Consider the following 26,138-nt stretch of genomic DNA (forward strand, 5'->3'; position numbering starts at 1 on the left):
TGCCTCAGTGCTCTCCTCCTGCCTGCACTTGCTCCAGGAGTTGGCTGCCAGTGTTTGAAATCCCTCAAGTAACTCTGAGGTTCCCTGTAGAGAGGCTGTGGTGCATTGTGCATGTGTTAGACTATGTAAGACAAAGCTCTCCTTTCAGTTGATAAAATCAGTCAGATAATGGGATTCTGACCTCATTGCACTAATTGCAGGGGAACAACTGTTAAAAAATGGGTCCCCTGCCCCCAGTCAGCTGAAGGCTTTTATGATAAGACAATTGGAGGGAATCTGTTGGAATTTAAGGTGGCTGTAGTTTAACTAGGCAAGGACAAAGGTGAGTATCTGTAGGAAGTCATCCTGGTTGGTGTTGGAAACAACACGGTGTGCTGCAGCTGAGTGCTGAAAGATACCCTGTGTGTAGGGAGATGACCTCTTCATTCCTTGCTCTGGGCTGGCTGAGGAAGATTCTGTTTTCTTTTCTGTACTTCCTCAGGAAGCTGTGTGTTTTGGATATTGACTTTGATTATGTTGGGTTTTTTTTAAGTGAATGATAAATATCATCCCCCTAGACACCTAACAAACTGCAGAAATTGTTGTAACAGTTGCAAATTCTAATTGTTCTGATAAGCACTTTTTAATTCTTGTTCCCATAAGTGCAATCAAAATGTATCGATTCTTCATTTCACCTTTAGAACTTGGAAGTTCAGTAGCATCCTACAGCTCAACTGGACTTCCCCAAGAATAATGGAAAATTAATTTTAGAAGCCAAATAGAAATGCAGCAAGATGGGTGAAGCATATGTATATCTGGTGTGTCCTTCTGAAGAGGGACTCTCACTCTAAATATTAGAGATAATACCATATATAGCATAGGATTATATAGTATAGTATATAGAGAGTAAATATAGTATTTTTTCCTTTTTTTGACACAGCGCCTTACCAGTTCTTCCTTCTCTTTGTGTCTTGAATAAGAATGCTATGTCACAGTTGTTACGATTTTTTCAGGATAAATAGGAATGTTCTTTGACATGAGCATTTTATTGTGAGTACGGTGTACTCAACATGAGACTGCAAGCTTGAAGCAAAGCTGCTGTTCTTTACATGATTGAGTTTGTGATCTGACCATTCCCTTCCTGTGGTTTGCTTGTTGTGGTTGAAAGAGCTCAGAGCTGTCAGATACCTTTCCTCTCCCCTCTGTTCTGTGGAGAATAGGAGCAATAAACCCCCTGGGGTAGCAGAACTAGTTGCTTCATTTCATTGTCTGTAGGACAGCTGTCAATGCTGATCTGCAAAACCAGGCTGCTAAAGATGCTAAATGCAACTCTCTGTTTCCCACAATAGGTTCCTCTTGTGTTGTCCAGAGGAAAATCTGTTTTAGATAGATAGATATTATTTTCTCTGAAAATGTAATAATCTCATTGTCCTTAGTGGGGAATGTATGGAAAGGGATGGCAACTGTAGATATTTAATACTTATGTTTATTAGTAACAATTATTACTGTTTAACAGTAATAGAAAATTACCGTTAAATTTTACTGAGAAATAAGACAGTTGAAAATGCATGTGACCTCATATGTCAAAATTTGATCACAAATGAGGAAACAATTCCTTAAAATCTATCTTGTCATTTGTAACACAATTCACTTCTTATGAAAAGCAGTTGAATTAAAAAGGGAACAATAATTCTTCTAGGAAGTCCCCCTAGACTTGAAAAGAAAGAGTGGGAAACTATTCTGGTTTGGATTTCAAGAACATGTTAGGAGTTCTGGTCTTAGTCTGAGCCAAGGTGTAGAAAACTAAAAAGTGTTAACTGCAAGAATCTTGCCCTCAGGAAACTTGCATTATTTTAAGGTAAAATACTAATTTCTGTGGCTGTTGTTTGAAGCTACCCAAATGTGAACTGGAAGTGTCTTCTCAAGCCTTTGGGTGGCTTCAGTGCTGCTGCTGGCAACAGCTTTTCCACCTGCAGTACTTTTCCACCTGCAGGTAAACTGAGCAATACTATTTGCAACATGACAGCATTGCTCAGTTTGGTAGCCAAATGGAGTATCAAACTTGGTAGTGTTTTGTTGGGTTGGTTTTTGGCCTTCAGGATGCTTGAAAGAAAAGCCTATGTGTGTATGTGCACACATACCCAGATAAGTGTGTGAAGGTAAGAGTTTTGTGAGAAATAGCATGTTTTTTTTAAAAAAACAAGAAAACCCCAGCCCTTGAGAAGAAGGAAAGAAATATGTTGAGAAGGGGAACAAAAAATGTTTGTTGTTTGAAGGCCCCTTATAAGCCCACAAAGGGAGCTTTCTGGAAAGATGTTTACTTTGATATATTTATTTCTCAGGGCAATTCTAAAGATGAAAGAGTTGAACAAGATTTGATGTTTCCAAGTTTCTGAGCAAATGATAAATTTCATGACTTCCATGTTGGTGAATTGCAACATCTTGTATGACCCTATCCTTTAAATAATAATAAAAAATCCAGCCCACAAATGCATCCACTTGTTGTATACACAGCTGGGAATACTAATTGTCTAAAGGTGTTTAACATGAGCTTAAGGAAACATTTCATTTTAATAAAGCAATAGCTTAAAATCACTGAAGTCATGATATCATCATTCTTTCTGCTCTTTTTATCCTTAATATATGTGCTCAGTTCTGGTTTCCTCAGTAGCAGAAAGACAAGGAGTTGCTGGAGAGGGTCCAATGGGGGCCACAAGGGTGATGAAGGGTCTGGAGCATTTCTTATGAGGAAAAACTAGACCTGTTTAGTCTGGAGAAGAGAAGGCTGAAAGGGGATCTCATTAATATGTATAAATATCTCTGAGGTGGGTGCCAAGGGGATGGTGCCAGACTCTTCAGCAGTGCCCAGCAGCAGGACGAGGAGCAATGGCCATAAACTAAAACACAAGGAGTTTCATTCACCTCAGCATGAGGAAGGGCTTCTTCACACGGAGGGTGGCAGAGCACTGGAAGAGCTGCCCAGGGTGGTCATGGAGTCTCCCTCTCTGGAGACATTCTGAACTCACCTGGACATGTTCCTGTGTCACCTGCTTCAGGTGACCATGCCTTGGCAGGAGGTTTGGACTGGATGATCTCCAGAGGTCCCTTCCAGCCTTGAAAGTTATGTGATAATGTGATGTAGAGAGCCATTGGCAATATAGACACAGGAGTTTGCAAAGTTGTGCACGTGCATTTCAAAGTTATTAAAGGGCCTCTGTTAAATTATTGTAACTCTAGACTGGGGCATTAGTGTTCTCCTATATTCTTAGTTTCTGGGTGTTAGGCTGTATATATTTCTCAGTTCCTGCTGAGTCACCTTGATATCCCCTAAATTAGTGGTGGATAGCATGAAAAATAGAACACTTTGGTATGGCCTAAGAGCAGCATCACAACAGGGACCTCAGCTGATGGTAGCACAGGCTCGTTCTTCTGCCTCAGTTGTCAGTGCTAAGTGGGGTGAGTAACTTCACAGGTCTTCAAACTTCTCTTGGTCTTTTGTGAGTGAATGTAGTTCTTTACAGTTTAGAAACTAACTCACTAAGCAGTTTGTGTCAAAGCCAACACTCACCTCACACTGCCTTTGAACTGTTTTCACTGTTCTTGATTGGACTGTTTGGGCATGCAGAAGGAGTGAAAATAACATATTACTTGCTTTGCTGTGTAACTAATGGATATTTGATGTTTCCAAGTCTTGTGCATTTTAAATGGATGTATTAGTAAAATCTAGGGAAGGTGATTGCAATAGTGTGAGAAAAAAAATGGAGAAAAAAGTGGAAAGACTGAGCTTCTGCAGAAGGGAGAAAGGCATTAAAAATGGCAGCCTCAAACTGACTGAGCAGTGAGTGTCCAGGTTTAGAAAGGCTGGTGAGTTTGTGAGGTTGGTTTTTTTTGGTTTTTTTTGTTTTTTTTTTTTTTTTACATTTGTCTTGGGGTTTTTTGTGATGTAATAAGTCTTCTCACAGTTCTCAGAAGCATGTTACATAGGTAATTTCTGTTTTTCTTAGTCATGCCTTAGCTGTTCTTGTTATCTTCTCCTGCTCCAGCTCTGGGTTTGCCAGTTCTCCCAGATCCAGTGGGAGCAGTGCTGAGCTGGTTAAACTGGGTTTTATCAGTTCATGCCATATCCAGAGCCTGTTGGTGTTGTTTGCACTGTGCCCTGTGTCCCCAGCTCCAGCAGTGAGGCACAAGGAATCAGAGCCATGGAAATGAGGCACCTTGTCAGCCAAGGAGCTCAAACTGTGCTGGGCCAGGGGGCCTCTGTGCTGACACAGGGTTGTACCTGCAGAGCCCCAGAGCAGTGTAGGAAACGAGCCAGGCGGGTTAACTTCTCTCTTGATAATTGCAGGTAGAAGTGAGGCAGCCTATTTCAATTAGAATGTGAATTACAGCTTTTGCGGGCCTTTACTGGATTCCTGTTGCACTTTCTTCTGAAGAGGAGCTATTTAAAACTTTTTGCTTTAGAAGTTAACTTGCAGAGATAATTCTTCACTTGTTGATGAGATGTTTAGCCTGCAAAGCTCTTGCCAAAACTAAGACAGAATGAGAACATCAGAAATAAGGGAGAAAATCAGTATTCGTTGACTGTTTAGCAAGTGAAACATTCTGTTTTGTTTCAGAGATGGCTTTGTGTGTATAAATTGTTACTGTTTTTCTATATATTTGGTCTGCACTTAAGAAGCGGGAGGGAAATAATCTAATTCTGGGGTAGAGTTGAATCAATTTGTGATGCAAAGGAGCAACATTTGGTACTGAATTGAGGAGAATTACAGCTTTTTGAATGAAGTATCTCCCAATTAAGTCACAACAGCAGTTTCAAGAGAAGTGAACCCTGAAAGAGAAGTGAGCAGTAATGTGGCACATCCTAACCCTTGAAATTCAAGCACAAAATGGGGGGGTGGGAAATGCAGAGCTTTTTGGTGTCATGAGAAGAACTTGCTTTTTGAACCTAGTTGCAAATTCTGGTGGTCTGAAATTGAATACATTTTCCAGAGGTACTGTTTGTGAGAGTAAACACTCCTACTGCTATTCCCTATGATGCAGGAGTGGATTAAAAGCTGGGAGTAGTTTTCGTTGTAGTGACTGAATTACTGTAACTGAAACAAATTGAAAGCAAAGTAGATTTTTTAAAAAAAGCAGCACCCCTATGTTGCAGAGATGTTTGTGTTCTGATTCTGCTCTATAATTAGTGGATTGCATGCTTATGAGAGGGGTGGGTATGGAACAAAACACTGGACACTCCCTCTGGAAAGGCAGAAAATGTAACAGCAGGATGTTCCCTGTGCATTTCCTGCTGCCTTCCTGCCTTTTTTCAGGCCTTGGGCTCTGCTGGGTTGTCCTCCCTCATGCTGTTTTCCCCTTTCCAAATGTTTGCTTATCATGGCACACTAAGTAGTGCTCTTTTAAGCAGAAATGCAGGTATGTCAATATTGTCATAATGTTACTGTTTAATCTAGTTACCTTAGAGAGGACCTTGTAATTTCTGCAGTGCTACTATTGACTAAAATAATTAGCCTAGACTAAACTTCAGTCCATTAAATGTGACCTGTGTGCATAATACAGTAGCACAGGTACTGTAATCTGTAGCTGGGTGTTCATGAATTAGTGGCAATCTGCATACAGTTAAAGCAAGCAAAAGGAGAATGTAAGTACAAGTGTTAGAATAGAAATACGACAGATTGGACTGGCTATATCTACTGCAAGCTTAATGAGCAACCAAGAGAGCCATCACAAATGCTGCTTGCAGTCCTTCCCTTGAAACTTCTTTATAGCTTCAAGCTCTGTAATCTATTTTGCCTATTCTTCCCTCCTTCCCCTTCCACAGGAGCACAGGAAGTTCAGATGTGACATATAAAGGCAGGAAATGTGTAATGAATGAGCCAAGCCAACTACTTCTGCTGCTATTCTACATGAATATTAATATTTTGAATGCAATTTTCTGTTTGTGGTATTATACAGCTATTGAAACTGAAGTCTAAACTTTGGGGTTTTTTTCTCTTTAGAGCACAACAATGGAAGAAACAGCTATATGGGAACAACACACAGTGACTCTTCACAGGGTAAGTTCATACAATTGCTTGTGTGCCTAACGCAGGATACTGGTAGTTTTTGAAAACAATAGGAAAAAGCCAGATGTCAGGAAGTAAAAGGAAAGGAAACTGTCATATTCCTTTGTTTAAATTTAGAAGTGTTGTAAAAGCTCCATGTGATAGCTCTATTTGTCTGTTGGGTTTCAGAGATAAGCCTGCCTACGAATAACTGTGCCAGAAACAAAGCCTTAGATTACATCTGTGCTTAACTGAAGGGAGGTAGAAATCTGTGTTCATTCATGGATATGCTGTAACTGTGCTTGAAAGTTTTAAAACTTTATTTGGAGGGACATAAAGCAATGTAGTTGCATATAAATAAATGTATTCAAGTCTTACTTGCTTGCCACTTTGTTAAACCAGTGGCTGAATATAATGATTCTGGGTGGTCAGAATGTGTGCCCTGCACAAAGGAATGTGTACTGGGAGTCAGTGAAAAGCAAGACTGCTTTTGCATGTAGACTGACTCCTCTTGTTTGAGTTACTCCTAAATTAAATTGAGTTCTGATGCAGCTATCATGAAAGCTGTACAAGAGAGTCAATAAGGAATTAATTGCTTAGGGAAAGTCAGAGCAGGGTGGGATGCCTTTTCTGGCAGCAGCTTAGAATTAAAGTGACCATGGAATCATGGTCCAAATAGCTGTATGGATTCCAAAAACAGGGAGATGTGAAAGTATTTTCTCAGGTGAGCAGATTATATCATTTGCCTTCACTTCATCATAGAATAAAAACATTTTAAAATTGTGGCTTTGGTGGGACGAATGGATCTTGGACAACAGATGTGTACGTGTAGGTTAGCTGGTCAGATACAATGTTAATTTTCTGTCAGAGCTGTTAGCTGTTGATTCTAAAGGCTTTAACGTTGTTGATTCAAAGTAACTGTTTGGGTAGGTGCCCTTTTGTAAAGAGAGCAGTACTCTGTTTGACCAGAAGGCTGACAAAGTATCCTGTCTCTGACTGCAGCCACATGCTGCAAGAAAAATAAAAGTAAAGATGTGTTGTGTTGTTTATCTAGGCTATTCTTTAAGCTCTCAACAATTTTTAGGTCGCCCAGTTTTTCAGCAAGAAGTGGTATTTCTATGTATAATTAATTGCTTTTTATGTTTTCCTCTTGAAGCTGTCCAGTCATCCCTGGAATCTCTGTAAACTTCAATTTTTTTACTCACGTTTCTGGTTAAATCAGTACTGCTTTATAATTAAAGCCAAACAAAAACTGCCATAGATTGGCTTGTAGGCTTGATGACAGATCATTTTCTCTTGAAGGGGGACCTTTTCATGGTTGATTGGAGCAGTAATTTCAGTGACACCAGAAGTGAGGAGTTTAGTCAGTGCATAAAGAAATGCAATATGGTGTTACCTTGAACAAATTTTGAAGCTATTGGTAGGAACCAGAGATCTCACATTTGGCTGCACTTGCAGCATAGTCAGAAGTTCTTTTGTAGCATTGATGTGAAAATATGATTATAATTTTGGTTATGATCTTTTATGTGCCAAAATTCTGCCAACTGCTCTGGTACAACTGTTTTGTTAGCGGATTAAGTAGTTCTTAAGTGTTGAAAGCTGATGATGTGTACTGTTAATAAGTTCGATAGCATTAATGTAGTCAATTAAAAAAAAAACGTTATTTCTATCTGCCAGATAACAAAACCAAAAACTCTTATGCTAATATTGAACAAATATGTGCTTAGAATTTATCCTTAACGTTTGGAAGAGGGCTTATTGGTGGATTCTAACACTACTGTCAAAAGACTCATTAGAAACTTTTTGGGAAGGAGAGGCTGGAATTTCTCACCAAGAGTTTTTGTTCCCTTTCTTTACCACTCTTGCACCTTCCTGGGCTGGACTGGCACTTAACTCTTGCGGGATTGAGCCAATCTCAAATGCAGTTAAAGTTCATCGGGTTGCTACATTTTATCTTTTATTGAGAGGTCTTCTGGGTTTATATACTTAACTGCAAAGGACTTGAAGAAGGAACCATGCACATTGTGTATCGGGCGAGTTTTTTGCTGCTTGCAACTCAGTTCTGTGTGTCCTTCCCTCAAAGAACTGAAACCAGATATGTACCCACCTTTTTACCTCTCCCACACTGCATTACTGTGGGAAAGCAGAATAGTACAACTCTTTTTTGTGGATTTTCTACAGCATCAGACGGCTAAAGTTGTGATAGAGATTTTTTTTTTTTAGTGCAGTTTTATTTAAGATACATGTTAGTATATTTTATCATCTGTAGTGATCAATATTTTACTATTTCCAGGCATGTCTAGGAGTTAGGCTCAGTTTCCAGAGAGCAGTTCTGATAATCAGTTGTCTCTCCAAATGATGTTAGGCAGCAGGATAGAAGGAAAAGTAGGTAGGCTGATTTTTACTGGGAGATTTCTTATGTGGAGCTCTTCATTTTTCAGGATTTAGGGCTTGATCTTTTTAATTGGGAGTGTTTCTGAAGGCCTTGATTTCTTATTAGAAACTCTTTACCTGACTTGTGGGCTCTTTAAACTGCTCTCTGTGTATGAGCCTGCATTGTTTCACGGCTTCTGGTAGAGAACATCAAAATATGAAACATATTCATCTTCATACTGGTGATTTGATCTGCAAATCTACTTTAAAAAAATAGTATGACAAGCAGCAAGATAAGGTTTACAGTGAGTTTCTGCTGACCTTAGCCTGATGATTTTATTACATACCATGAGTGGAGAATTTTTAAAGTATTTTTGTTTACAGTGAAGGAAAGATAGAGAGTAGTTAAATGAAGTTTGGCATAAATGTCTTTGTTATTATGTCTTTTCTCCCTTTCCTTTCCTGCCCAAATACAGGGCAAACTAAGTTCTGTTTGTTAAAATAATGGAAAACTAAGAGGAGAGCTGTGAGAGGGGAAATGTTACCGTTTGAAAGGGGTTTTTGTGATGTGTTTGTGTAGGCTATTATATGTTCTCTTTGACTTCAAAAAAATAAAACTGCAAAAACCCCTCAGCTGTGGTCATAAGTGGACATTAAGGTCCTCCTTCATGGCACCAAGTTTCACTTAATTCTTGTATCCCAGCCATTATTTTGGTTGATCTATTTGGAATGTATTTTCTGGATTCCATTCACCCTCTACTGAATTAAAATGGATGTAGAAGATGCAGTATGGTGTACCCTTCCCCAGTCCCCCACAGTTAGACCAACTTTCTTCTTGGCAACAGTGTGGGCTAACTGCTCAACTCCATTTCTGAACAGTGAATCTCCAGATTTGTATTTTAATACTGTATGTTCCTAGTCACAGCTTAGAGGCAAATCTGAAACATCTTTTCATGACCTCTGTTTTGGGAGGAAATAGGAAACAGATTGGTTTTGGGCAGTAATTAATGTCCAAAAAGCTGAATGTCATGTGTCTTGCAGCCAGATGCACACTGCCATGTTGCCTCTGCTGTCACTGGAAGGTTATGAAACTCCTTGCTAAAGCTGGGTCATGTTGAAAAGTCTGAAAAAGAGAAGATGAAGTCTGCCAGCACAAAGTGTGTGCTCTGTGAAATGGAGGGGCACGATTGACCCAAACCTGATCTCTTCCATCCGGTGACTGTATTTTGCATAGTTGAAAATCACAGAATAAATTCCTGAGCAAAATACAGCATTTAAATGGTAATATCCTCAAAATGTTTTCTGGGCAATGATGAAAGAGCTAGATGGTTTGCAGATGAGTTATATTTAGAAAGCTTATTTCCCACCCTTGCTGCTTCCAGGCAGAAATGTAAGCATCATTGTTGTATCTTGAAATATCTAACAGGAATAACTTTTCAGAGGCATTGACCTTGCTGTAGTGGCAGGTCACCCTAGAGGGAAAAGATTGAAGCAAATTACTTTTGTTAAGATGCAGATGATTTGCAAGTGCTGACAAGGTTTTGATGTATTTAATGGTACAAGTGATCTTGGTATTATTTGTAAGAACTGAGCCTGCAGTCATACTACTGTGTGCTGCAATCCTGTCAGTTCCTGAGCTAAGTGAGGTCAAGCTGGGTAAATACCATAATGGGAAAACTCAAAGAAAGTGTTGCAGGAAGTGATACAGGGGTTTGAGTCAGTGTTGCAGCCCAGTGGAATGGTTTGTTGTGTTTTCTGAAGATTGAGGTCTTGCTGGTGACAACCTGAGGTCTAGGCCATAAAAATGCAAATGAGAACTCTCATCTCTTGCAAGAGACTGGGTAGTTACTCCAAAACTCTCTGCCTTCTAAAAGTGTTTATTTTTAATCTATCTCTTGGTACTGGATTGCACAGCATTGATGGGTTCATTGATCCTGCTTTGTTTCTAGAACTTGCATTCATCTCGTGGGGCCTTTTTGTTTGGGAATGCAAACTGTGGCCATTAGATACTGGAAAGTAAAAATATCTCTTATTGCATTTTAGGCCCCTGGATTTGGATTTGGTATTGCAATATCTGGAGGAAGAGATAATCCTCACTTTCAGAGTGGTGAGACATCCATAGTTATTTCTGATGTGCTGAAAGGAGGCCCAGCAGAAGGACTGCTACAGTAAGTGCCAAATTATACCTGGATTCTGATTTGGGGGCATTCATCTTGGGCTGTAGTAGCTTAACCTCCTAATTGTTTTGCTCTCAGGCTGTCTATCTATAACTGTTGGTGTAGTGGGTTTGTAACACAGGCAGTTTGCTCAGGGACATCTATTCACCAATATTTTCTTCTTGGCATGAAATATTTACACTGTACATTGTGATGTTTTTCGTGTAGAGAAAATGACCGTGTTGCAATGGTTAATGGAGTTTCCATGGATAATGTCGAGCATGCATTTGCTGTTCAGCAGCTGAGGAAAAGTGGGAAGAATGCCAAAATTGTAAGTGAATGTCTTGAAGATTTAAAATTCCATAGTTTTAGAGCAGAAGTGAAATAGTGTAATATCTGCTATAAAATACAAGCATGATGCTGATGCAAGGTACCTGAATAACACCTGTGTGATGCTTCAGGTTTAAGTGATAATCATGGCATGTTTATCAACTGGGTCAGTCAAAATGTTTCTTGAAAATGTGAATAATGATGATTGCATAGTGTGGCACTGGATAATTCAGACTCCTTTTCTTTATGGTAAAATTCTTCTCAGATTGCCAAATGGTGGCAAATCAGCTTTGTTTAATATTTGTTTACTTTGTTGGATGCACTTTTACTGAGTTTTTCAAAGGCTGGTGTATGCTAAAGGACAAGCTGTTCAGGCACTAACACAGTTCTTTTTGTGCTCAGTAAACAGTTTGCCAAAATAAAGTATAATTACCTTAATTCCTATAATTTCGTAGGCTTATTCTAAGTGGTTGGCTTTTGAACTTTGCAAAATAGAACAGGTCATCACCAAAGGGTAGTAATCCAGCTTTCTGTAGAAGTTTGGGGGTTATGTTACAAAATAATTAGACAAGAAATGCACAATGTTTAGAAGTTTCTTAATTAATGAAAACAAACTTCTAGGGATTGTAGAAAAGTTTCCATGCAGGCAGATTTTTAGTGCATTTGTGTGCTTTAATGCAGTTGCAAAAAAGTGTAATATTTTGCATTTGTAGATTTGGCAGCAGACCTTTAAAGCTTACAGAAAGCAATGTGTGGCAAGCTGTGCAGGTCTTTCAGTATCTTAAGCATTTGTGTGTAGATTTATGTGCAAAAAAAAGGTAATTAATGAAAGCTTTATGATAGAACTTGGTGTGGTTCTTGGTGTAATATATAGCACATAAATCTCTGAACAGGGCTGGCTCATATTTTGGAACCGGCTGTCTGTGTTAGTGCAAACCAACTTTGAACTTGCAGAGAGACTGCTCCCCTTCCTCTGTGTCTTGCATAAACATTTCTTTGGAAGACTGGGAGGCTTCAAAGTTGAGGAGAATTACTGTCAATGACATACTGAATATACACTAGATTATATGTTAGCAAAAAAGGTTTTTAGCAGTGCCAGTTACTGATCTTGTGGTTTTAAGCAAAGAGAGGGCATTCAAATATGCAGCTCTGAAGACAGAATATTGTGTTGTGCTACAAAGGCTGTTTACTGTTATCCTTCTGTTACTTTTGCAAAACCATTAAAAAGGACCAAAACAACTGTAAAAACAGGTTTCTAGTAATCTGTATTGATAAGTCTCTTGTATTAATTCAATACAATTTTATAATGAGGATGCAGCAGCTCAGAGCATTCACAAATACATCTGCATGTGTTGAGTTCTGGGATTAGCTTGCCTTCTGACATTTACTAACACCATTAGCATTACCCAGCCAGAGGCTGATACCTGCTGTTGGGTTGTAGACTATCCGAAGGATGAAGAAAATTCAGATTCCGGTGACTCGACCAGACCCTGAACCAGTGTCTGAAAACGAGGATGACAGCTATGATGAAGAAATCCGTGATCCAAGGAGCAGCCGGGGTGGTCCCAGTGCCAGCAGGAGGCACGAGAAGAGCTGGGTCAGAGACCGCAGTGCGAGCAGGGAGAGGAGCTTATCTCCGAGGTCAGACAGGAGGTCTGTCGCCTCCAGCCAGCCCGCAAAACCCACCAAAGTCACGCTGGTGAAATCCAGGAAAAATGAAGGTAACTTGTATGCAAATCCCTTGCTAAAACTTTTGCTCATTTTTAAAGGCCAGCTGCTTCACTCAGGGCTTTGTTCAGGGCTGTGTGGGCTGTATGAACAGTGCTGTTACCAGTGTGTTTGCCCATTTTACCAGTAGCTGGTTCAAAACCTAAAAATTGCTATTGTATTTCTGGTGGTATTTTTCATATTCCAAAATCCGTGTGCTTAGTTAAGGGTAAAGTATTGTATAGTGTATACAAATCCCAACTGTGCAGCTGACATCTGGTAGTCAGCAGCTATGTACCTACACTTTAGCTGAGTCTTCAGTGGCTGTCTTGTTTGGAAGACGAAAAATTGTAGGTAGCATCTAAATTAAGCTGTTGAACAACAGCTCTGATTATAGGTAGTGTTAGAAAAATAGACTGATATAATGGTAAATCTATAACGTAATTCTGCTGCAGCCCATTGTGTGTCAAGTGGACTCTCCTCTTTTTGTTGCCTGTGTAAATTCTGTATAAAGCAGTGCTGTAAATCTCTGGATACCTCCCTCTTTTTTCTACTCTAACTTCACCAGTTTTCTTTTTTCTTTTCTTGTAAAGAGTATGGCCTGCGGTTGGCAAGTCACATATTTGTGAAAGAAATATCACAGGACAGCCTGGCAGCAAGAGATGGCAATATTCAGGAAGGAGATGTTGTACTGAAGGTACAGTATATGGTGGTGGTAGTTGCTCAAAGGCAAAACTCATTGATACAACTCTGCTTAGAATTGGCTATGTCAATTATATGATTATAGTTAATAGAAGGTGTGTCACTTTTCATTAAATTATTTCAAAGATCAAATTTAATATAAATCAGCCTCTCTAAGGAAAGGAAAATTACTAAGCCTTTTGGTATTATTCCCTAAACTAAGCTTTATTCAGACAAATAATGCTCACTGCAAATACATAATGAAGACTATTTGTAAAGGTATGAGGCTTTGCTTAGTTGTGCAGTGCAATGTTGGGGAACTTTGCTATTGTGCAACACTTTAACTTGCCTTCAGATTAATTTTTTTGTTTGGTTGGGTGTTTTTAGAAATAAATATACCCCAGGATTAATTTTTTTGTGCCCAGTCCCTGGCAGTGTCTAAGGCAAGTGGATGGTTTAAGCAGCCTGGTCTAGTGGAGGTGTCCTTGCCAATGCCAGGATGGTTGGAACTGGATGGTCTTTGATGTCTCTTCCAACTGAGGCCATTATGTGATTTTTAATTCACACTAACAATTTTTATTTCAAGATAGTGCTGTGCTTGTGTTGGTGCAGAGAAATGGACCATTCCTTGCTCTGTTGAGTTTTTTAGCAATGCTGGTTAAAAACACAACAAATCTTTTAAAAGTTTTGTGTTAGTACAAAGCTAGAAGCTTTGACTTTGAAAGTTGAAAATAATTTTCTATATTATGTTATATTTTGGATGAACCCAATGGTCTTTCATAGTACTGTGGTAATTTGATAAATATTTTAACTGTTTCTAAATATCATCAGGCAGAACACCGCTATTTTTGCTGGAGATTCACTGGGGGTTTTTTAGTGAGTTTATATCCGTTCTTTTTTCCTCCTCTATTCCAGATAAATGGCACAGTGACGGAAAATATGTCCTTAGCAGATGCCAAAACATTAATAGAAAGGTCAAAAGGCAAATTGAAGATGGTCGTCCAGCGAGATGAGCGAGCCACACTGTTGAATGTCCCTGATCTTTCTGACAGTATTCATTCTGCTAATGCTTCAGAAAGAGATGGTGAGTATAAAAACTTGATTTCTAAAGATGAAAGAATTCCCTGTGTTGTCAAGATGCAAAATACCTAAGTGGGATGAGAGGGTGGGGTGGAGAAGAGTTAGGAGTAAGATTGTAATATGGGTAAATTTTTGTTTGAAATCCACACCTACAAAACCAGTGGAGAAAAACATACAGTCCCTATTCTTGTGGCTGTTCTTTCAGGAATATTAAGTTTGGTTTTTGTGTAATAATAAGCATAGATTTAACATCTTCATAAAAATTCTCTGCAAAAGCTTATTCCCATTTGAGCAGGTCATGCCACCATTTAAATTACAATCATTTCATGAAAAAACAACTTTTATTTAACAGACATTTCAGAAATTCAGTCGCTGGCATCAGATCATTCCAACCGATCACATGACAGGCCCCGCCGCAGTCGTTCACGATCTCCTGACCAGAGGTCAGAGCCTTCAGACCATTCCAGACATTCTCCACAGCAGCCCAGCAACGGCAGGTGATGGCAGCATTGTATTATTTTTAAATCAACTATTTAATGTGACATATAAGTTGTAGGAGTGCTTGGATTTACATGGTGTAACAAACGTGAAGCAGAACTATGTGGGCAGTAATATGACATTCTTTGTCTCAGGAGATGCAGATGACAATTATCCAAATATTTTAGACTTGAGGAGAAACTGAATCTTTAATGTTACACCTTTTTAAGACATAATTGTAGAGCATGGTTGTATGAATGACAATGTAAGTTTGATAGCAATATATGTTATTGAATGATGAGTAGTTGTATTTTAGAAGGCAGTTAGCTGCAAGGAGATTTGAGATGACCTGCAGCACGGTTCCTTTTGCATGTCCACCCTCGGTAAACTTGTTGAAATTTTGCTTTGTTTAGGCATAGGGGTTATCTTATGTTTCTGAGTGCATTTAATTCCTACAAAACAAGGTGTATTGCACAGCAGGTTTAGCTTTTACGCTGTAGTTTTTAATGTTTGGACTTGGTAATGAAACATTGATTATAATTCTTCAGTACATAAGTCTGATTTTCTATGAATTCAGAGACAAGTAATGTACTGTATGGTTTAAAATTTTTTCTCCTGCCGTGTCCAGCTTTAGTCTTGAATAACAAATCTGCACAGTTTTGCGTTTCCGCAGTTTGTAAATAGATATTTTAATTTATTGAAATAGAGTTTTACTGTTGGATTTCAGATTCTACTAAATCCTTGTAAGAGAAAAGTTTACCTTCTGACTGCTCATATATGATGGAACAGGAGGTAGAATTGATCTGTGCAAATTTCAAATTCAGGGCCTCTGTCTGAAGATTTTTTTAGATGCTGTTCAAAAACTCTGAAAAAACCCAATATTTCAGCTGGCTGTTTCATAGAAAATATATGCTTGATTGTTTATTAATAAAATCTGGTTTGCCCAAGGGAAAAGTAACACTTACACCTTCAAGGCTTTTAGAATCTTTTAAAGATTAATAAAACTGCAAGAAATATTGTACCTGCATGTACACCTGCTTGGGGTTATAGGTTACAGACATTTTTGCTTCTCTTTCGTGTACATTGTTTGGGGGGACCACAAGGCATGAAAGCTTGTTTTCAAGCAGGAAACCACATTAATGGAAAAAACTTTAAAAGCAGGGTCCCAGAGGCAGGGCTTTGATTGTGAAGGTTGTGAGAGATCTGTCATATTTAAAACCTGTATGTCTTGACATGCATTTCTAGTGTAGTCTGACAGGGCTTTTGGAGGGAGTAACAAAAAAAAAATATCTATCTGAGCTGTAACTATGACTAATTTAGCCTAGTGTTAGTGCTTTCCTGTCCTATTGCAGTGGCTTGGGTAGAATGGTCACTTCCTCCCTGTAGACCAAACTGTTGGAAGAATTAAATCCTCCCCGAGAGGGAACTTTGAAGTTATCTCAGCTCTGAATGCATCCGTTACATCTTCCTTATGAGCAAGAGCTACTTTGGCATGACTTGGCTTCCTGTGCGACATGTCCCTTTCAAGATCAGAAAATCTGGGCCCCAAGCCATGTAAAGAAAAACATGTTGAGAGCGACTTCTCTTTGTAGTGCTTGTTTGTGCAAGTTTAAATCTACTGTAAGATCAAATTAGTTAACTACTTATTCTTTTTCGAATTTGGTGAAAAATCTGGAGGAAGAAAAAGGCTGGAGAGTAAGCTGAGGAAGAAGTGTGCAAAAAGTCTTCCAACTAAGCTTAAGGAGGATGTTGAAAATGTATTGAAGATAATGAGTCTTTATTTAGACACTGTTCTGCCAAGTGTTTGTATGTTAATGAGGAGGGAAATTCCAGGGGAATCCTCTTAGTCCTTTCATGCAAGTTTAAGTGCAGACTGACATTTCTGGGTGTGCACTAGAGTTCAGAAATCTGCTAACAGATTTGCTGCAGTATTGCTTTGGGGTCTGGCAGGGTCTTTAATGTACATACCAGTGTGGAATACTGAAAGGTGGACATTAGGCTGCTTGCAATGTTCCTGGATATAGAGTTTCCATAACAATTGCAATTTGATCATTCTGTCAAAGCATTAAATAGCACTTTACTTTTCTTTAGTCTAAAGAAAGTTCACAGATCTCTCTTGAACAGTCTTTTTAAAACTCAAATTCTAAACCATTTTTCTTAATTTACTAACAAAAATGGCTAATTGTGCTTTGTTTATGCAACTCTGTGAAGAGTTGTACTTAAAAAGTTTGAATGAGCAAAAGACGTCTCTGCACCTAAATTGAAGAGTGCCTGGGGACAAGTATCACATATCCTTTCTTATCTATCTGGTCTTACTGCTGGCACTAACAAGTTGTTGAGCTAGGTAAGGTTTTGCTGTGACCCCTCCTAAAGAGTGGCATTTAAAGCTAGGTGCTGCCAAACCTGGCACATTCTATCTGTGGGCTAATTGGAAGAACTCCTGCTTGGGAGCTCTGTCTGCTATGCTAACTTCCTCACCTAGGTATTGGAATAGTAAAAACGTCCTTTGATATGTTTAACACTTCAGCCTCAGCGAGAAAGATGTGGTAGCTTGAAGAAATCACTGTGGATGTCATCGTTGTTTCTGGAAGGATGAGGCTGACTTCTGTAATACTGTTGTCAGTTTATATGTGGCACGAGAGATTGGTTGTTCTGTCCATTTTCAAACAAATCCCAAAAACTAGAATATAAGATAAAAATCAGCCCTATTTTGAATGTCTTTAGGACAAATGCTACTTTGCTCTTATTCTTCTCATGCTAAACAGTTTAAGATGTGCTAAAAATACATTTGGGAAGAGCCTACAAGTTTGTATTTTCTGTAGCTTTTTCTGTAGAGACAAACCTTGTGTTGCAGGTCATCTGTTATTTTGCAATAATAGCCACAGTGTTTGGCACTAACATGTAGCTGATTGTATTTTGTAATTTTAAAATGTTTCTGTTAAGCACTCTTTAAAAAAATTTCAGGGAGAGGAAGTGAGGTAAAGGAGGCCCTGACACAGCACAGGTGTTAAACAATAGTGTCACAGTGCACGCAGGGAACAACACTTTTGTCTCATGGGAAGTGCAGCTGTCAGTTTTCAACAAGTTTCCCTCACCTGGAACCAGTGGTGGCATCAAGTTATTTCCCTTATCATCTTGTAATGTGAAATACTCAGAGCTCACTGCATAGTTTAAGCCAAGTCAAAGAAAAAATCTTCTCCCTTGCTTTTCTGATGTTTCCTTTTTGTTCTGTGATAATTCTGTGTCTATCAGCTTTTTCCCATTTAAACTTTTATGTCTTAAGTAGAGCAGACCTGACCTTTTGCAGGCATTTGAGTGGGCAGGGTGTATTTGCCTACACACACAGCAGCAGCCCAGGAGCCTGTTGCTTCAGATACTCACCTGACTATTTTGGGCTGTGCCCTCAGTGTCTGTATTTTAATTACTGTTCTTGAGAGCTTCCACATTTACATTCTCTTGATGTATGCAGGAATAAAAGCATCATAAAGTTACGCTGGGTTTGGACTGTGTAGAGGAAATGTTAAATGAATTTGGTCTTTACGTAGAAACTGTAGTATTTTTTACCTTATTTTTAAAGCAAAACAGATATTATTACTTTTGAATAATACTCCTTTAAAATCTTCGGAGATGCTGGAAAACAGGTGGAGAGGGCTCATGGGGAAATTTACTGTATTAGCTCATTAACTAGTGCACATTACCCAAAAACCTTTGGGGAGTAGAATTAGTTGTAGCTCACAGTACTAGAGAACTTTTTTGTTTCTAGAACACTTAGCATGTTTTTAAATAGCTAAATATATGTGTCTGTTTTTAACAAGCCAGGAACTGTTTTCAAGGGAATGAGCAATCCAGTCATGTTTTAGTCTGGTACTGTCTAGTTTATGCACCTAAACTGGAAATCCAGAAGAGGAGTAAGAAAACTTCTATCAGCGGTGTTTGGGAATGAAGTAGAAGGATAAATGCTTACTTTCCATTTCGTTACACATAGTGGTTTTAGCATCCTTTTAATCAACTGTGGAAGCCTCCAAAAGGGACTTTATCAGGATTTTAAAAAGGCATAAATAGGGATTTTTAAAATTAAATTACAGTGCTTGTTTTTATCAATGACTTACAACAGGATGGTTGTTTATAATGCACAATTGCTTCCATCTTTCACAGTTTGCTGTGGTGATTGGAGTACTTCTCTGTATTCTATTTTGTTTATCTGCCTTCAGGCACATGGTTTTAAAACTGTCAGAGAAATGCACAGAGCAGTTGTAGTATATCTTGGCTGAATAGCTATGCCTTGTTTCTTACATTTTAAACTTAATTTGCTTCAGGAAAGCACATTCTGCTTGTGTTTCAATTTTTGCGATTTCTTTTATTCTTTACTGCATATCTTGGATGAGTAGACTGGCTGGTATCTGTTTTCTGAAGTCATATTTCCAACTCTTGAAGGATCATTTCTGATTAGGATCTTAACACTCTTAACTCTCTGTGATGGGGTTTTGATCCATTTGTGCTTTTTGGACAGGGATCCTCATTATTGCCCAGTAGCACCATCTAGCTGTTGGTACTGCAGAACTTCTCCTCTGGTTTTTCCCTCCAGTACAGACATCTCCTTTATGGCAGCAGATGGGCATGCACCTACTGACCAAGCCATTGGCTATCCTTGAGAAAACACCTTTTCCCTTCTTCTTGGCAATTCTGTCTGGTGTTATATAAAAGGCTGGTATTTGTGTCTGTCTTATTTCAAATATTCTTTATAACCTTCCTTATTTGCCAACTACCAGGAAGAAAACTTTATTTTTCTAGCTCATTATTAATATTCATCTGTTCCAACCCTATTAAATTATTTACTGTTCATCAGATAGCAGTGTAGTGGTTAACATTTCAACATGCAGCACATGTTCAGCTCTGCTGTGGTATAGCTGGTACCTGTAGCTCTGTACAACAGTACAAGAATACCTGATCTTTTGAACCCAAGGAATGGAAATTTTGTTCTATACAATATTCCTTGCCTTCATCATTTAAAAGCAAGAACTTATTTTAACTTGTCCTAAATTCCTTCAGTTAACGCTCCCAAATGTGTGTAAGAAATGCATAAGAAGTAGCAAATTGTCTTTTGACTAAAATGCACAGATGAGAAGCACTCCTGTGGTATTACTCCTGTAATAGCTGTGGATTGAAGGCCTCATCCTCTCTGAGGAGATGAGAAATGAGGGAGATATTTGTGTGGGTCTTGGCAGGGCTTGGCAAAGACAAAAAGTAGCATACCAGCAGCACTTGTGTTCCAGGGCAGCTGACACACAAAGGAGCAGATAAATTAGTCACAGCAAAGCCTCAGAATTAAGTCTAAAAATTCATTATTTCTATAGGAAGGGGTGAAAAAAAGGCCATTGTAATGGATATTCTTCCTTTCTTCCCTTTGCTTCTCAATTCATTATATATCTATCAATATATAGCACCATGTGTATGACTTGTGTGCTTGAAGCAGAGAGCAGTCTGTGTCACCATGTGCTGCTGCTTTCTCAACAGCTATATCTAGAGAAGTCCTTTGTTAAAATGAAATTGTGGACAAAACACTTGGATTTAGAAATGGTAAAAATGATGTTGTGATAGTCTAAGATTAAAACCTTCTTACGTAGTAATGGTGATACCTTACCCTCAACTTGATGAATGAAAGTATTTATTTTATTATGCAGTCTTAGTAGACTGAGTTCATAGAAGCAATTCTGTATGCAGAGTGGAATCTTTTTTTCTAATATAGTCATCGAAGCAGAGAAGATGAGAGAATAACTAAACCAGGAGCTGTCTCTACACCTGTAAAGAATACAGATGATATTTCTAAAGCTGTGGAAGAGGTGACAGTTGAAAGAACTGAAAAACAAACGCCACCACTCCCAGGTAAAAATATTAAAATATATGCATGTTTTTGAGAACTTATGCATGTTGTTGAGAAGGGATGACCAGTAAAGACTTGATACTCTTGCATATTTGTGGAATGACTTTCAAGTCTTAAAACAGACCAAGTCCTAAATATTTTTATTTCTGAATACCAACAGTCTTTGTAACCATTATCCCATATATATCTTAAGAGTTTTGGTCCTGAAAACCTAAGTTGTGGGGTCTGCCATTAAACAGGGGTCAGATTTCAGTGTTTAGGGTTGTAGTTATAAATGATGGTTGTAAAGAGTTTTGTGCTGATTTCTCAGGCAAGGTTAAAATCTGTCATCTTTTTTCTGTTTAGCAGTAAATGTGTTGTTATGGGTTACTGTAGCAGACTACATTTATAGCAAAGATGTACTTAAGCCTGTTTAGAACTACTGTTCCCAAGATACAACTCAAAACACTCCAAAATGCTTTGTTCTTGTAGCACTTAACTACAATCATGGACCAAGAAGGCAGGTTAACAAATGCAGTACAGCTAATAAAACCAGAAGAAAATCTCATTCCTTTTTCCCAAAAGGGAAGGATGAGCTAAATGGCAGCAGATAAAAGCCAGATGGTGTAAAAAAGAAAAAACAAAAGATGATACAGGACACTGTTCCGGGCAGGCGAACTTACAAGATTTTTGTTTACAGAATGAGGCACTTCGGAGAAATTACAAGTGGAGAAAGGAGCTGTGCAGATGGTTTAGAGGGAGCTGTTCTTAAAAGGCTGGGTGCAACGAGAGAAAGCACATTCAAGCTTGAAAATATTTGAGGACCTAAGGGATGAGCAGTGACACTTCTGCATGTAGTAGTCAGTAGATTAGTGCAGAACTGGAAGAGTTATGATGTTGATAGACTCTGAAAGATCTTGAAAATAAGAACAGTATGTTTTCTGATACGGCAGCCATTATTAAAAAATTGTCATAGGAGGTGACCTTTTACCGCAGTGTTATGAAGATATGCAAATGAAGTAATGTGGTAGTAAGATTAGAAAGATGAATTCTGCATTTCTGTAAGATACTGAAGATTAATAATTGCCATAATACAAATTCAGCTGGATAGGAGACTCCTAAGATGGTTTTTAATCCAAAATAATGTGTGTACTTGATAATTGGTTTGAGGAGCTAGCAAGCAAGTGATGAATAGTGTGGGGATTTTGTTGGTTCCTGGGGAAGTAGAAGTGTTTTATTCCTGCATGAATGAGAAGAGGCACATGGAAATACTTAGTTTGGGTGGTAGGAGGTGTAGGCCAGTACATAAATCTAATATTTAAATTAATGTCTGCAGATAAAATTAACTTGCCATAATATATAGTCTGAGATAAAAACATGTAGCAAAGGGCATAATCCTTTAACAGGCTCACAGAAAGCTCTAGGGAAATGAGAATCTTTCAAGACTCTAATGAAAATGTTAGAGAAGTTGTTGGCAGAATCTGTGACAGTTTGCTGCTTAAACTAAGGGCAAGGGCAAGATGGCTGTCATAGTTGATTGTGTCAAAGAAAAGTGGGAGGAGAGTATTTGTTCAGAGGGATCATCAGAGGCTTAGCTTAGGAAAGGTTCATTAACGATTTAAAGAAAAATACTATGTTAGTGTATGGGAAGGACAAGAGTCATACTAGAAAAAGGCATTATTACCCAGTTGGTGCTTGGAGTTGCCAGTTGCAAACTAGTCTGTTCAGTGATTTGAAAGGAAGATGGCACAGTTGTTGGTAAGATCAGGAATATTAGACTAGTTCAAAGTCAGCCTTGTTTGAAATTGAATTCTTTCTAGAGTGCAAAGATAAGCCTTACATATAAATTCTTTTAACATGACCAAGCCTGTATCAGAGAAGAGCCCCTGCTAGTGCTCACTGCTGAGGGAAGCCTGCAGTGGCAGTTTCCTCACAGGACCTCCAGAGAAGCTTTGCAGCAAAGCCATAGTAAGTGCATAGTTCTAAGAACCACCAACTGGACTTCAAGGCATGCATTAGTAGGCCAAAGTTTTTTGGTATTTTCCTTTCAAAAATTAAAATCTTGAATGAAGAGAATCAATGGAAAATGAAGAAGTTAGGTCAGGTAAATCAAGGTTAAATACAGAAGGGTTGAAAGTGGCCTTGGGATCACGAAGGCTTCTAGTTCTTGCCATTTTGTGGTGTTCAAAGTACTTAATGAAGTACAAAGGAAGTCTGGGAATTTTTACTGAAGTAATAACTAGGCCAGTAATCACACTGGTCTGAGTAGAATAGTGAGAGTGTCTTCCTTTGTAAGTTTTCTCGTAGTTTGCTTTTAAATGGGCCTAAGTGGGGTAGAGGAAGGCTACTGAAGAAGTCATTACCTAAGTTTTATTGAAGTTAAACTTCACATTCTCATCTTTAAATGACCAAATGGACATTGGAAATCTTTTGGTATTTTGATAGAGCCAAAGCCAGTGTATGCACAAGGAGGTCAGCCAGATGTGGATTTACCAGTCAGTCCATCTGATGGTCCTTTACCCAATTCAACCCATGAAGATGGAATGCTTCGGTAATGTATTTCTGAAATCTATTTGAACCTGCCTGGTCCTTGAGCAAACCCAACTTTTATCCAGGGTGGTCAATAACCTGTATATGTGCTCTGATGTCATGTCCAATATGCTGTCCTGACACTTCTGTTCACAAATAATAGGATGAAGGCATGAGATTTATTCCAAACCTTGTTGGCACTTACATTGTATAATATACCATTTCAAAGCCTATGCATTTCTATGGAAATTGCCACTTACAATAATGAATAGGTGAAAAGAATTTGCTGCTTTTGTCTCTCCCTGGGCACTCTCACCCCGCCTTTCCTGTCCCAATCTCCAGAGAGGAAAGATACACTGTAGCATATTCTTTACTTTTCATACTAATTGGAGAGCAGTGAATAAAGGTTACTGCAGAAATGTCCAACGTCCCAGCATAGAAATAAGTCTACTTCAACTAGGATCTCCTTTATGGATATTAGTGTACATGAGAATAGATTATAGTTTGGTTTCATTTCAAATTCATTTTGATCTCTTCAGAGCCAAAATAGATCTGTATGCCAGCACAGCTCTTTAAAAGGAAGAATATTTATGGAAGAGTGTCAGTGTCTCACTTAAGTGCTGTGACTGTAAAACATACAAACCATACTAAACATGTACATGCAGGTGGGTTTTTTGGAGTGCTGCTGTTGAGCATGTTGTACTGCTGCAGTTGATAAGCAGTTAGTGGTATGTGTAGCAAAATATCCACTAATTGACTAATGGGCACATTACTTCTTCACATGTTTCAAATTTACCAGGGTATTTTATGCTATTATACCTGTAAATGGAATATTTTCTAAATTTCTAGGCCAAGCATGAAACTGGTAAAATTCAGAAAAGGAGATAGTGTGGGCTTGCGACTAGCAGGTGGCAACGATGTTGGCATATTTGTAGCTGGTGTTCTGGAAGACAGCCCTGCAGCAAAAGAAGGATTAGAGGAAGGGGACCAGATTCTCAGGGTATGTCAAAACTATTAACATTACAAATGTTTTGTTGTACCAAAGTTGGGTTTCTTTCTGTAGGATTGAATATATTGCCTTTTTAGTTCATACACGGGGTTTTTGCCTGTGTATATTTATTAGATGAATTACTAGGAGCAAAATCTCTTGACTGTACTGTTGCTAGGATGGTTAGCAAGTTTTTTAAATCAAATTTTGTAGACTAATTCAGTTGATGAAGTTTGATTTCATGTTGGGTGACTAAGTTGTCAGAGGGCTCTATGGGCTACTGATGTATATAGGTTTTCCATAATGAGTATAAAATGAACAGTTACCTATTATCCTGGAAGCTGTGCCTTCATTGAGAAATAAAGTGGGACTTTTTAGAGGTACAAGAGGTATCTTGAGATACATGCACTTGGTAAGTATGAAATTGAGCGAGGAAAAAATCATGGCAATAGATTCAGATTTCCTGTTGTATAATCAAATCTCTTTAATAATGTCATATTCTAAATCAAACTGATTACTTCATTGATACCAGGTAAATAATGTAGACTTCACAAACATCATCAGAGAAGAAGCTGTCCTTTTTTTGCTTGATCTTCCTAAAGGCGAAGAAGTAACCATTTTGGCACAGAAGAAAAAAGATGGTAAATATTTGTGTATTGGAAATTATGTAATAGGCTGCTTGGAACAGCATTAAAAAGTCTAGTGAATAACTAACTGCTGGATTGCAGGAAATTGGCATCTTAGACTATTAAGTTCTTTTGGCTTTGGGATAGGTGGCTGCTGCAGATGGAGTAGAGACTGATATAGTAACCATGTACACACACCCCACCCCCCAAACAAACAAATAAATAAAACCAAAAAAACCCCAGCTTTTCAGAAATAACCTCTAACATCAAAATAAAGTCTTGGCATTATCCTTGGAGAAGGTAGAAGAGTCAGTTGTAGTTATGCCATTGAAAATGAGTGATTATGCTGATGTGTTTGTACATACAAACTTCTAAGATTAATTCCTTCCAGGGCAAATGAATTAAGCTTGCACTTGGATCAAATTTTTGACTATAAAAGTTGAATTTATAGTAGAGTTTATTTATAGTATTTATTAATAGTATTTATTTATTTATAGTAGAGTATTTATTTATGGTAGAGTTTACTATAAATAGTTACACTGCTTAAAATAGAGCAGTTCTGAGACATTAAGGCTTCTTGAAGTAATGTTGTATACTTAGAACAAGGAGAATTAAGGTGAGGCATTGCTTTGTGTAATTCTTGTGAGCATTGCATTGCATTTATGTAACAATATTTTGGGATTTCTTTTCTTTTTTTCAGTTTATCGTCGCATTGTGGAGTCTGATGTAGGGGATTCTTTCTATATCAGAACTCATTTTGAATACGAGAAGGAATCTCCTTATGGACTAAGTTTCAATAAAGGTGAAGTGTTCCGGGTGGTGGACACTCTGTACAATGGCAAATTGGGTTCATGGCTGGCCATTCGAATTGGGAAGAATCATAAGGAAGTGGAAAGAGGTATCATTCCTAACAAAAACAGGTATGATCTTGCAATACTTAAATTCCTGGTTCAAACCCACAATTTTAAGTTGTATCTGCATAATGAATGATTAGACTTCCCTGCAGGACACAAGTTTATAGAATTGGTTCAGTGAGAAAAAGTGACTAAGTGTTAAAACAAATTGAAGTAAAATATCTGATCTGTGGATTTGCTTTTGACTCTACACAGTCCATAAATAAACTTTCTTTCCAATACAAGAGACAAGGATATAACAAGTTTTAGAAATATGATAGCAGGCTCAGTAGTTGTCTTGTAGTTCCTAATACAGAAACAGCAAAAGCTTTGTTCAGCCAGGGGCAGTGTTTTTTTGACAATGTAATCTTGCTATTCAGGCATTACTTCAGAAGCTGACTTGTTGGTAACTGGT

At 38.3% G+C, this 26,138-nt stretch overlaps 1 protein-coding gene across 9 annotated transcripts in view; it reads left to right on the forward strand.

Moving 5' to 3' along the window:
- TJP1 (tight junction protein 1) overlaps positions 1-26,138 on the forward strand; it is a 158,956-nt gene that overhangs the window by 112,220 nt on the left and 20,598 nt on the right. For all 9 annotated transcript variants that reach the window (XM_085070783.1, XM_085070784.1, XM_085070786.1 and 6 more), the window contains 12 exons: positions 5,979-6,035; positions 10,440-10,564; positions 10,781-10,883; positions 12,324-12,603; positions 13,183-13,286; positions 14,186-14,354; positions 14,703-14,847; positions 20,574-20,710; positions 23,133-23,238; positions 24,066-24,216; positions 24,737-24,845; positions 25,531-25,750. In XM_085070783.1, the coding sequence (XP_084926909.1) occupies positions 5,979-6,035; positions 10,440-10,564; positions 10,781-10,883; positions 12,324-12,603; positions 13,183-13,286; positions 14,186-14,354; positions 14,703-14,847; positions 20,574-20,710; positions 23,133-23,238; positions 24,066-24,216; positions 24,737-24,845; positions 25,531-25,750 (1,706 nt within the window). The remainder of the gene's footprint in view (positions 1-5,978; positions 6,036-10,439; positions 10,565-10,780; positions 10,884-12,323; positions 12,604-13,182; positions 13,287-14,185; positions 14,355-14,702; positions 14,848-20,573; positions 20,711-23,132; positions 23,239-24,065; positions 24,217-24,736; positions 24,846-25,530; positions 25,751-26,138) is intronic.

This window comes from Lichenostomus cassidix, chromosome 10, assembly GCF_008360975.1.
Source record: "Lichenostomus cassidix isolate B80296 chromosome 10, HeHo_3.0, whole genome shotgun sequence".
Classification (NCBI taxonomy): Eukaryota; Metazoa; Chordata; class Aves; order Passeriformes; family Meliphagidae; genus Lichenostomus; species Lichenostomus cassidix.